Source organism: Stegostoma tigrinum, chromosome 1, assembly GCF_030684315.1.
Source record: "Stegostoma tigrinum isolate sSteTig4 chromosome 1, sSteTig4.hap1, whole genome shotgun sequence".
Taxonomy (NCBI): domain Eukaryota; kingdom Metazoa; phylum Chordata; class Chondrichthyes; order Orectolobiformes; family Stegostomatidae; genus Stegostoma; species Stegostoma tigrinum.
This window is the reverse complement of record NC_081354.1, coordinates 104,374,390-104,387,730: the sequence shown is the minus strand read 5'-3', so window position 1 is coordinate 104,387,730 and position 13,341 is coordinate 104,374,390. Positions and strand designations below refer to the sequence as shown.

Genomic DNA, 13,341 nt, shown 5'->3' with positions numbered 1-13,341 from the left:
TTCTTGATGCCACACCAGCCAAGAGCTGTGACACTTACTTTTCCTCTTGAATTCAGCTCATTTGTGCAGGTTTGGAGTAGGGCAGTAATGAAGTCAGACACTGAGCAGGCCTTGCAGAACTCAGACTGAGAATCAGTGAGCAGGTTATTGTGAATTGGCTGCTGTTACATAACACTCTCATCTATAGATTTGATCATTTTGCTTTGGATTGAGAGTAAACTGATGTTGTGATAAATAGTCGAGCTGGATTTCTCCTGCTTTTTGTGAACTGGATATACCTGGGCAACATCCCATGCACAACAGCCTGGTGAGGTGTTTGGCTGGTTCTGGAGCTCATATCTTCAGTACTTCTGCTAGATGTTCTCCGAGCCAATTGCCTTTGCAGTATCCAATGTCATCAGCTATTTTTTAACGTCAAATGGGAGTGAATCAAATTGACAGAGTTGGCATTGTTGATGCTGCGGATTTCAGGATAATGTCAAAATAAATCCACTCAGTACTTCTGGCAGAAAATGGATGTAAATTCTTCAGTTTAGCCTTTTACATTGATGTATCAGGATCCCCCATTATTGAAGATGGAAATATTTGTGAAGCCTTCTCCTCCTGCTAGATGTTTAATTGTTACCACCATTCATTACTGGATCTGGCAGGACTGCAGGGTTTAGATCTGATCCATTATTGTATTATGGAAGATATGTGCAAAAGGAACTTTGTCTCCACAAGGGTTGTTAAGGGCAGATGCATCTCAAACAGGTAGATTGCTAAGGATGAGGTCAACAGATTTTCCTTCTTTTTGGTGACTTCACCCTCACCATAGACTCAGTCTATCAGCTGTCTCTTTTAGTACTCAGACAGCACTTTCAGTAATGGTGCTACCCAGCACTCTTGACAACTCCACTCAGAATATATTCTATGTCCTTGCCATCCTCAGTGCTTTTTCCAAATGGTGCTCAACATGGAGATGTAATGGAGCATCAGCCTAGGAGTGGGTGTTGAGGTGGTGGTGGTCATGGGGAGTGGCATTATCTGTAAAGTATGATTCCATGAGTATGATTATGTCAGGCTATTGTTTGACTAGCTTGTGGGACAGTTCTCCCAGTTTTGGCAGATAACCCAGATGTTAACCAATTACTATATATTTATTGAACAAGTTTTATTTTGATAATAAATGTGTAATTGTGTTTATTAAGAAACCTGGTCAATAGTTTTTTTTTGTTTGACAATAACAAAGATACTCAACTAGTCATCTTAGTAACTGTTAAAAGCATTTTTATTTTATGTTGCAACCCATATAATAGTGGGACTAGAACGTCATACACTCTTCCTGCCTCATTTGTAAAATCGTCATGCTCCCCATTATGGGGAGGTGATGGCCAAGTAGCATTATCACTAATTAATCTAGAGATGCAAGCAATATTCTGGGACACAGGTTCAGATCCCATTCATGGCAGATGGTGGAATTAGAATTCAATAAAAATATGGAATTAAGAGTCTAATGATGACTTCCATTGTCAATTGTTGGGAAAAACTTCTCTGATTCATTCATGTCTTTCAGGGAAGAAAATCTGCCTTCCTTAACTGATCTGACTGACATATGATTCCAGACCCACAGAAACATTGTGACTCTTTTGGGCAATAAATGCTGGCTTAGCCGATGACACCCTTGCCGAATGAATGAATAAAAAAAATGCTCAGGGAAACCCTCAATTATCTCCTAATTTATTTGATTTCAGCTAAAAATGTAAACTTAGTTTGCACTTAAACTAATCTTCTCTCTTAGGATTGAATTTCTATACTTTTCCCAAATATCTCATCAGTTCAGTTTTTCAATTACATGCAACATATACTGGAACATAATGTATGCACAGACCAGTCATTTAAACTACTCAAACTTCTTGGAAAACAACTTAAGGAGTTCCAAATGTGTGACACCATGTTCCCACATTTTTAATCTCTTAAATGAAATATCAGCTTGCAATGTGAAATGGCAAGTAACATTCACACTACACAAGTACCAGACAATGACTATCTTAAGCATGTGAGAATCTATCCATTGTCACGTTACATTCAAGAGTACTTTAATCACTAAAACCCCACAATCATCATGCAGCATGTATCACTATGCTGTAGTTTTGACAGACTGGATAAAGCAAGAATGTTTCTTTTTGTGGGGAAGAAAGTAACTACAGGTCATTAATGTAAGGTTGTGACAAAGACATACAAAATGGAATTTATAAAAATCTCTGTCCTAAAAGAGTGGTAAGAATGTGGATCTTGCTACCACTGGGAGTGACTGCTGTGAACAAATGGGTTGAAGGAAAGTTGAAAAAGTGTATCAGGAAAAAAAGGAAAATAGACAGTTATGATGGTAAATTTAGATGAGGAAAAATAGGAGGAAGCTTGAATGGAGCATGCACACTGCCATTAACTGGTTGGGCTGAAGTCCTTTATAATCTTCTATCATCGCTTAAATTAATTGCTGATTTACTCTACATTCAGGATAAGGCATCTATAAGCAAATTACCTTTACCAGCAATGTGAACAATCTTGACGTTGAATAGTTGCAACAATAGACTCCATCTCAAAAATCTTGTATTTCTCCTTTTAAACCTTGCAGTTATGATCAATATATATTCAAGCTTTATTTCAACATGTCAGAGACTTCAAATCATTTTGAGCAGCCTGCAATAATCCCAAAGTTTCCTTTTATACAGTAGAGTATTTCCTTTGACTTTGGTTGAACTTCTTAGAAAAGTAACCCATTAGCTTCTCTACTCCTAACTCTTCATCTTACAATATGACCACACTGAATTCAAATCACGAGCATTGGTTGCCATTTTAACAGGTTTGGTGAAGTCAGGCGTGGCTAACACTGATTGATTTATTAGGATTGCTCTCAGCTGTTCAAAAGCTGCTTTGATCTGCTTATCATTTTATGTTTTTGTAACAAATTTGCTAAAAGGTCCAATTAGCCTGTTGAAGTTAGGCACAAATTTCCAATGAAACCACACATTCTTGAAATGCTCATGATATTGCATTTAGTTTCATGAAGACAGAATTCTATGAGACCTTTCACTTTCAGTGTTCTTCGCAAACTTGTTCTTGTCTACAATTTAACGCCTCAAGATATGAGAAACAGAAGTAAGCTACTCGGCTCACCGAGACTGCTTTGTCACTCAGGGTGATCATGGCTGATCTGATAATCCTCAACTCCACATTCCTTCCTAGGCCCCATAACCATAACCCCTGTTTTACTTACTGATTAAAGGTCTGTGTATTTCACCATTCAATATACTTAACAACCCAGCCTCTACAGTAGAGGATTCCAAAGATTAAGTACTCACTGAGAGAAGAAACTCTTCCTCATCTTTGCCTGAAATAGCTGATCCTTTACTCTAAGATTATGCCTTCTAGTTCTAGATGCTCCCACACGGGAAAATTCAACCTTTCAGCATTAACCCTGTCAAATCTCCTAAGTTTCTTCCATGTTGAAATAAGAACACCTCTCATTCTTCGAAACTCCATTAAGTACAAGTCCAATGTACTCAACCTTCCCTCATATGAAAATACCTTCATCAACCTAGGAAGCCTTCTCTGGACTGGCTCCAATGCCAGTATATCTTTCCTTTGATAAGGGGACCAAACTCTTCACAGTATTTTCGGTCTGGTTTAACTAGAATAACAAAGGCATTCACCAGAGGCCAAAATAATACAACAAGAAGTTAGAATAGCTGAAAATATCATTAAATATGAGGTTAATTCAAAGAAAGTATTTGGCATGTCTTTATGATTTGAGGCTCAGAAAGCAGGAACTAACTTATTTGTACCTAGTACAGCTTTTATTAAACAAAAATTATCATAATCCCTAAAAACCTCCTGACAGTAAACATAAATTTCTTGTGCTTCACCTGTCAACTTGCACTGCCCAGTTTTTCTTTGGCTAATTCATTTCTGTTGCTATTTTCTCAAATCTATCTCTATATCCTTTTCCTCAATTATATAGGTAGGGCCTGTACCACAAACATTTAATTATTGGACTTTGCATCACATCTAGAATTTTCCTCATCAGAGCCTACATCAGTGTCTGACAGCTTTTTTTAAGCAATAGCATTTTTCATGGTCATATTCGTATTCTCTCCTTTTCTTTTTTATCCCCCCCTCTTCAGTCCTAATTCTAGATTTCTTATTTCCACTTCATTTCCAGCCCCCTTTTTGTCCTCATGTTCAAACTACTTTAACTGTAACTTAATATGAACTGATTACAATATCTCATTGTTTGGAGTATCAAATCTATATTATATTTCTATTAAACTCAAATGCTATATTAGTACTTCAGGCATTTATGGCACTTAGCCTGTTATTCCACATCTCATTTGCTTGTAAATGCAATCAATCTGGCTTTTGGAATCGCTTCTAAATTTGTCAGGGGCATCTATTCTAACTGCAGTGAAGCTTTAGTAGTTTCTTGTACCACCTTATTTTCAATTATATAAACCCCGGTGTTTCTTTTGATCCCTTGATCGCTTATCAACTCACATTCAATGTTACGTTGCCTTTCTCCGTGAGGACCCCCAAATTTGGCCATGACTCACTGGCGTAGTTTGCTGGAAATCAAGCCCCACAACTCCCAGCGTTGTAAAAAATGTTAAAAGATTTAGTTAAACTATCCAAAGTCCCCAGTTTTCCTCACTGACAAGTTCAGGTAAAATGTAATCACTCACTAGGTTTCCATACTGAATGAAAAAATATTCTAAACAAATTTTCTTTAACTAACGGAATTTAGGAAATATTAATTGTTAACATATTACTCTATAACTTAAACTCCATCTCTTCTTAAATTCCGCCCCCAACATCCTTCATAAATAGACACACAAAGACAGACATGTAACAGAAAGTGCTGAAAAAGGAAAACATTCAGGGAAACATCAATCTGGATGACATGAGTTGATTAATGGTTTCTTTCAATTTCTTCTAATTGCTTTTGATTCTTTACCATTGACACAAGGTTGTTTGCATATTCATTTACTAGTTGAGAATTTGTCTTAGAAGGTGGCTTATTCCTCCTCCAGTAGGGAATTTGCACAGAAGACAGCTATCTATCACTGAAGACCTTCTGGTAGCTCTACACAGGAGAGAAAGCCACACAGAGATTTTTTGATGGTCTGTCTGTTCTGCTGTACTAGTCTCACACAAGCCATAGTCACCAGCTAATCAGGATCAAATCTCCTCTTCCCCCAGCGCATCCCAAAACCAGCCCAGTTCGTCCCCTCCCCCCATTGCACCACACAACCAGCCCAGCTCGTCCCCGCCCACCCACTGCATCCCAAAACCAGTCCAACCTGTCTCTGATAATAAAATGTGAGGCTGGATGAACACAGCAGGCCCAGCAGCATCTCAGGAGCACAAAAGCTGACGTTTCGGACCTAGACCCAACCTGTCTCTGCCTCCCTAACCTGTTCTTCCTCTCACCCATCCCTTCCTCCCACCCCAAGCTGCACCTCCATCTCCTACCTACTAACCTCATCCCACCTCTTGACCTGTCCGTCTTCCCTGGACTGACCTATCCCCTCCCCACCTATACTCTCCACCTATCTTTTTTTCTCTCCATCTTCGGTCCGACTCCCCCTCTCTCCCTATTTATTCCAGAACCCTCACTCCAGCCCCCTCTCTGATGAAGGGTCCAGGCCCGAAATGCCAGCTTTTGTGCTCCTGAGATGCTGCTGGGCCTGCTGTGTTCATCCAGCCTCACATTTTATTATCTTGGATTCTCCAGCATCTGCAGTTCCCATTATCACTTGTTACCAAGAAATTGCCTGTCTGTGGTGTGTACTTTTGCTCTCACTGTGTACTAGGAAAATGCAACATTACAAACAACACACATTGTGTTCCAATAAACATCAACTTGATTCCGTGTTGGTACAGTAATTTTCTTCCACATCATTGGATTATATCAGATATACGGTACAGAAACAGGGTGTGTGGCTCAAACAATCTATGTTAGCATTTATAGTCCCCTTGCACTCCTCCTATCTTTCTTAATGAGCTGGTTTTGGGATGCATTGAGGGAAGGGGAGATTTTGAAGCTTGTGAAGTCCACATTGATACCATTGGGGCTGCAGGGTTCCCAAGCAGAATATGAGTTGCTGTTCTTGCAACCTTCGGGTGGCATCATTGTGGCACTGCAGGAGGCCCATGATGGACAGGTTGTCTGAGGAATGGGAGGGGAGTTAAAATGGTTCACAACTGGGAGGTGCAGTTGTTTACCGCTCGGTTTCCCCAATGTAGAGGAGGGTGTGATTTCTGAGTTTGTCCACCCTAGTCCATTGCTGGCACTTTCACATCATAGAGCAAAACTATAGTTAATCCCTTACCTCTCATACCTATTCCCATCTTCTTCTCCTTGTCAAGCTTCCCTGTAAACACGTGATTGTCCTGCTTACTTATATATTTCTGAACTCATCTTAAAATTACATTGCTTGTCATTTGAGCAATAGGAATGGAACTTCTGAATTTAAGTTATGACCATAAATTAGAAATGTCAGACGTGCAAAGATTGCTCTCTGTGGCACTACCCTTAGGACAATTTGATCCTGATTAAGGACTTGAACCAGTTCTTCTATTTTTGTCTATTTTTAGTATTAACATAAATCCTCATTATTTAAGTATAAGCAACACCTTTCCATGCAGCATTTTGTTAGAATTTATTTGTTGTTTATCTAAGATGTCATTGCGTTCGAAACGTCAACGTGATTTTTTTTCTAACTACGATTTGCAATCTTCACCAATCCATTTGTAGGGTGCAGGCCGTCGGGTCCAGCTGACTTTCAGGCTTCTATCCCAGCAGCTTTCCAGTACCTTTTTTTTCGAGTTGATGTTGTTTTAAATTCCGGTCTTCTCTTTTGTCCCTTGCTTCTCTACTATTCTTGGTATAGATATCAGGGATTGGATCTTAAAGCCTGACTGTGACCATTGCCATGGCGAATCATATAAATACTGCTGTGGCGAGGCTTTCAAACTAACAAGAGGGGTAAGGTTCCGATGAAGGGAGAGATTTAGGAGGTCAAACAGATAATTTTCCATGCAGGTAAACACAAGCATAGTGGAACAAAAAGTGACAACAGAGATTTGAAGGAAAAAAAAGTGTATCAACGTGCAACGATCTTGTTAAGAGTAGTAGAATAAATTAAAATATTATGGCTGAAGGATATTAAGCGGGGGGGGGGAAGCTTGGTAGAAAGTGGAAATGTCTGATGGCTGTTGAGCAGTCTTTCAGTTCAAGAACAAAGACGGGAATATACTGGTGGTAAACTTACTTATATTGTTTTATCCTGAAGTATCTAATTTTCTCCTGAAAATACAAACCCTGGTCGGGTTACACGTTTAATGCCCAATGATACCTTGCGCAGGCGTTGGCTCTCCCCGTTTGAACCTTCCCATTGAGCGCTGACAATCGACAGTTTCAAATCCGGACAGAAAAGGAGAAGCGTCTGATCCAGAAACGTCGAGCGGGGAACCGCAGCCTGGGCGGAGGAGGGGCTGGCTCTAGCACTTGGTCGCTCCCTGGATTCTTGTCGCTCGAGACCGAGTTGACGGATGGATAGCCCAACGGCCGAGCGCGCGGCCACGCTGCCGTTATTGACCAAGCTGGCAGCAGAGGACTGCCCCCGGGTAAGCTCAGGGGCCTGGGGAGCTTTCTCACTCTATCTAATCCTCTTGTCCGTCAACGTTAGCGGCCGCGGGTGGAGCCTCGGTGTTTCCTCGCAGAGTTCCCGCTCACCCTGGCCCCTTTCGTGGACCGAGAGGTTGCTCAAGAGTGCCGATGTTTTGTACATCATCTAGCCATCGCTCGGTTTCGCTTTCCCCTTTAGGTCTGGATTCTCCGCCTTTCTGGTCTCTCTTTATTGTGTTTCTCTTATTTTGTAAGATTTGAGGTTTCTCCGCCAATCGCAGGGCTCTCAGAAAATGGCAGAGACTCCAATAATGGGTTAGTTCGTTTCATTGATGAAAGCGAGGTGTGTTAAAATTTAGGTGCCTAAAAGGGTCGTTGACTACTTTTTTAAACAACAATAAAAACAGACAAAACTGGAACTATTCATTCAGGCAGTAAGAGAAGCACAAGATTTTCTCAGTCGTTTTTCAAGCCTGTCTTCAGGGGTATGAAGGAGTATGGATTTGAAGTTGCAACTAGATCAGCTGTGGTCTTAAGTGATCGAACAAGCTGGAGATGTTGAATGGCCTAGTTCTGCTGATTTTGTATGTTTATATGCGCGTGCAGACCAAATCAAGCGTTCGGAACCTCAGTTGCGCTCATGAAAGAGCTTTAACTTCTGTTCCGGTGTTATGATCCTAGGTAATGTTATTATTGGATCAGTAAGATGCTAAATTGAAATCTGACTTTACTGATCGAATGCTTTTTTTCCACTTGTGCTTGGTTTTTAATTGGAACAAAATGTAGGCAATGATGTTGATTTGATTTCAACAATAAAACAGAAGTTTATTAAGCAAAAGAAAAGATTAAAAAGAACCAAGGTAACTTGATTTGAAAGATTTCAGTACACAATTAAAATGGAACACTCCATCATCCCCCCCAACAAAATTATGTTGCAGTGCTGAATTGCCATCTTTCTTGTTTCAAAAGACACTTTTTAATCTTATTAAACAGTCTTTGAATTATCTTAATCAACAATTTTTTCCAAAAATTTAGCATTGCTTGAAATGAATACTAATTATGCATGTGAATTCTCTTCTTTGTTCTATCTGTTGCTTTCAATTACAACTCTTGAGAGTCTGGTAGCTGCTTCCTTGAGTGTTTAAGCTTCGACTTTCTCCATATCATAAAGCCCTTCAGGGTTGTAAGTAAACACTTCTGGTCTGGAAATTTCAACCTAAGTACTTACACTTGGGTAACATCGAACTGTACTGCCCAGGAATAGGTCCTTCAGTCCACAATGTTGTGCCAAACACAACATTACATTAAACTTATCTTTTCTGCCTGCCATTGGTCCATATCCCTCCATTCCTGGCATATTCATGTGCTTATCTAAGAGTCCCTTAAATGCCCTTATTGTATCTGTCCCCACCACCATCCCTGCCAGTGCATTCTAGACTCCTGTCACGCTTTTTTTTTGAAAAAAAACTTGCCCCTCACATCTCGTTTGAGTTGGTAGCCTCCCACGTAAATGCTTGCTCCATAGTATTAGACATTTCAACTCTGGGGGTGAAAAGATTCTGACTATCAACCTTATCTCTGCATCTCATAATTTTGTAGAATTCTGTTACGTTTCCCCTCAGCCTCTGGCAGCCTAGAGAAAACAACCCAAATTTTTATAGCCTCTCCTTATTGCTCATAACCTCTAATCCAGGCAGCATCCTGGTAAATAAAAACCAAAAGAACTGCGGATGCTGTAAATCAGGAACAAAAACAGTTGCTGGAAAAATTCAGCAGATCTGGCAGCATCTGTGGAGGAGAAAACAGTTAACATTTCGGGTCCAGTGACCCTTCCTCAGAACTGATGGTGTGGCCGAACTCAGCATCTGAGTAAAGCTTTTCTGTACCCTCTCGAAAGCCTCCACGTTCTTCCTGTAATGAGATGACCAGAATTGGATGTAATACTCCTAAGTATGGCCTCATCACAGTCTCATAACCCCATTGAGTGATTGTTAACTCTGCATTCCCAATACATTGGGGAGGTGATGGCCTAGTGGTATTATTAGCGGACTGTTAATCCAGAAACCCTAGTAACATTCTGGGACCCAGGTTTGAATCTCACCATGACAGATGGTGGAATTTGAATTCAATACATATCTGGAATTAAGAATCTAATGATGACCATGCTGGATAAGCATATGGATGTACGTGGAATAGTGTAGGTTAGATGGGCTTGAGATCGGTATGACAGGTCGGCACAACATCGAGGGCTGAGGGGCCTGTGCTATGCTGTAATGTTCTATGTTCTATGAATCCATTGTCGATTGTTGGAAAAATCCATCTGTTTCACATAGGGAAGGAGACTGCCATCCTTACCTGGTCTGGCCTACATGTGACTCCAGACCCACATCAATGTGGTTAACTCTCAACTTCCTGATAAGCAATAAATGCTGTCTAACCAGCGATGCCCTCATTCTGTGAAGGAATAAACGAAAAAAAATTATTACTTTTCTTTCCAAGCAATGCTAAACTCATGGAAACATTTGATGATTTATTAAGGGAATCTAACCTAAGTTTTAATAAGCTGCAGAATTGTTTTGTGAATTAAAAACAATTTGAGTTAAGTCCCAAATTGTTCTTGTAAGTTAGAAAAACCTATTTCTACTTAAAGTGTGAAATTTTATTATGCCACGATGTAAACTTTTTCAGTTTTACGCAAATTTGGATGAGTTAAAATATTTTTCAGAATTTTCTTTTCCCAAGAATGAAGCCTAGGGCTCATCAACACGTTTTATACAACAGTTGGTTCTGATATAACATAGTTCCATTCTTATGCGATCTCGCATTATAAGAAAACTGCACAATAACTGTGAAATTTAAAGTGATGGGAATGGAATCACATGACAGCCAATACAGGTAAGGAACGCTCGCGTTCTACAAGTAGCATTCTATAATTCTTCAATTGCCTTAAAACCAATTTGCGTTGATGAAACATGCGTTATATCAGAACAAACTGTACTGTTCACGATGTTATGTTAAATAAATCAACCCCCAACATGTGACTAACAGATTATTTAAAGCAGTAAAACACATTTTGAATCTATAAAGTAAACATTACAGCAAACTAACTGATTAATGAATGCGTAGTTTGTAGACACGAAGCAAACCAACTGTCAGGCAGAGTTAGAACATTTTATACATATGGCACATGGATGCTTCAAAGCGGACTTTCTTAAACGCAAAGCGGACTTTCTTCAACAACACAAGTCCCTTCAGCATCACGACTTACTCCATACTTTTAATTCCATTCACCTGCATTTAATCCCTTTAAACTGTACTCCTACCCAAGAATAATCAATTGCATTTTGTCTTGAAAATTATTCTTAACCCAAAATCCGCAATCACTAAGACAAGCAAGTTACAGATGTTCACAGTTTCTTTTGTGAAGTGCTTGCTGATTTCGCTTGTACTCAGTTTTAGTTTTAAGATCATCTCTGTGTTTTGGATTTCTCCCCATTTGAAGGGAATTGTTTCGAATGAAATTTATTTTATAATTTAAGCACCTTGATTGTCTGTCAACTTTGTAAACTGAATGGATTTGAGCCAGGCAATTTCAGAGAAGCATTGAGTATAAAAGTAAGGAAGTGACGTTAAATGTACAAATTTGAATTAGATTAGACTACGGTTTAGCATATTCTATGCAATTCTGGGTATCTATTATAAAAGAATTAGTAAAAGTGAAACTTTTAACCACTTAATCAGATAGTAAGAAAAAATGTTTTAAAAGTCGGGTAATTGAGTTTTGGCATTTTATGAAATATTGTACAGCATACAGCATGAAAGACATTCTTCTAGCTATCACAGAGGAACAGCAAGTATAGGCTGAGGGTATCTGTAGTTAGATATTTTTCCACACAATTCTAGTCAAACTTCATGACAAATGCCTATTCATGCAGGTAATATGTAATCTGAATATATTGAATAGGCATCAGATTTGTCTTTGTATTTGAGGCTTTCTTCTTTTTTCTCTTTCTGTAGTTTATTCACAGAGTAATTGATGGTATCTGTGGACGTGCACTTCCACGATTCCGCGATTATGGAAACATTTGGAGTCTGATAGAATGGTTGGAGGTCCTAGAGGAAGTCACAGCATTTGTGCAACATGCCAGTGGAAAGCATTTACCAGATGAAGAGGTTGGTTAGTTTTAAAATTTATTGAATTTTCATGCTTTTGGTCGAAATCAAGAATCAAAATCTATTTAATATTTTTTAGAATAGAGTGCAACAACTTTATTTAATACTGGAATTACTATTACAGGTGTTTCTGCTTTAACACAATTTGGCTGTAACACTATAGATGAATAGTGGACAGTGTTTGGATAATGCAAACTTTCTACTGTACAATATAGAGATTTTCTGTAGCAATTTTTCTATAACACAATTTTCTATGACTCTTTTCTATAGCATGAGGTCGTATGAGAATGCAACTATCATGTTGTAGAACTGCCTGCTCAGAACTTGAGTATTTTAGAGAAAGACACATTTTGTCAATGCTTTTTGTCTTATACTCATTGGTATTCACTGGAATTGTCCTAATGTAAAGAGAGAATACATTTTGTACTATATGAGGGCAGTGCTGTTTGACAAGTGAATTCTGCCAGAGGCATTGCTGCGGAGATTGCACCAATCAAATGATGACAGAAAGTTAACTGCCAGTACTGACTAAGTACAGTTGCTAAAACACTCGAGCAGTTTGGCGCAATCTAGAATGGAGCTGTCTGCTTAATTGGCAACTCTAGTCATTACCCCAAATATTCACTCCCTTCACCACTGATCCTTAACAGTGTTAGCAGTGTCTTATCTACAAGATGCAATCCAGTAACTCACCATGGCTCCTTTGACAGCATCTTACAACATTGCAACTTCTACCACCTAGAAAGACCACAATTGTAGGCAAAGGGAACATCACCAATTGCAAGTTCCCCTTTAAGCCACACACCATCGTAACTTGAAACTATATTGTAATTGCCTCTCAATCATGGCGTCAAAATACTGGAATTCTCTTTCTAACGACACTGTAGGTGTATCTATGCCACATGGATTGCACTAGTTCGAGATGGCTAACTATGACCTTCTGAAGGGCAATTTGGTGTGGCCGTTAAATGCTATTCTAGCCAGTAATGTTCACATCCTCTGTACAAATGTTCTTAATAATGCAGTACTAGGATAAATAGGTAGGAAAATTACTCATGTAATCAAACAGTAATTGAGCAATTGGTAGGTTTATGTAAATTCTACTTATTTCAACGAGTATGAGTTGCTTTGTCTATGTTGAACTGTTTCAATGTCAAAGGAAAGCTGCTCCAATCATTATGAAAAATGTTGATTAAATGGCAGCCCATAACTTTTCAAGTGATACACTAACTGCAAAGATGGAATACACAAAGATGCACAAATGGAAACAGTTTGGCCAAATAAGGTTGTGCCAGATCATTAAGGGAAAAACCTTGAGCTAATCGTACTCACTTGCTCTTTTCTCTCTCCTGACACATTTTTCAAAACTTAAAGTTGTTGGGTAATTCAGATTTCTTTGGCATAAAAATAGTTTTGAATTTACAGGAAACTCATGAATCTCAATTTTCACATTCAGAAAACATAAGTTACTTCTAGGCACTGAGTCACATCAAGCTTGT

The 13,341-nt window shown here is 39.1% G+C and overlaps 1 protein-coding gene across 5 annotated transcripts in view; it reads left to right on the top strand.

The window, feature by feature from the left end:
- Nucleotides 1-6,796: 6,796 nt before the first annotated feature.
- commd8 (COMM domain containing 8) overlaps nt 6,797-13,341 on the top strand; it is a 40,741-nt gene continuing 34,196 nt past the window's right edge. For 3 of the 5 annotated variants that reach the window (XM_048544402.2, XM_048544422.2, XM_048544412.2), the window contains exons 1-2: nt 6,800-7,668; nt 11,687-11,842. In XM_048544402.2, coding sequence (XP_048400359.1) covers nt 7,594-7,668; nt 11,687-11,842 — 231 coding nt within the window. In that variant the 5' untranslated portion in view covers nt 6,800-7,593. Of the gene's footprint in view, nt 7,669-11,686; nt 11,843-13,341 lie in introns of all 5 variants that reach the window. The other 2 variants (XM_048544383.2, XM_048544430.2) reach the window with 2 other exon arrangements.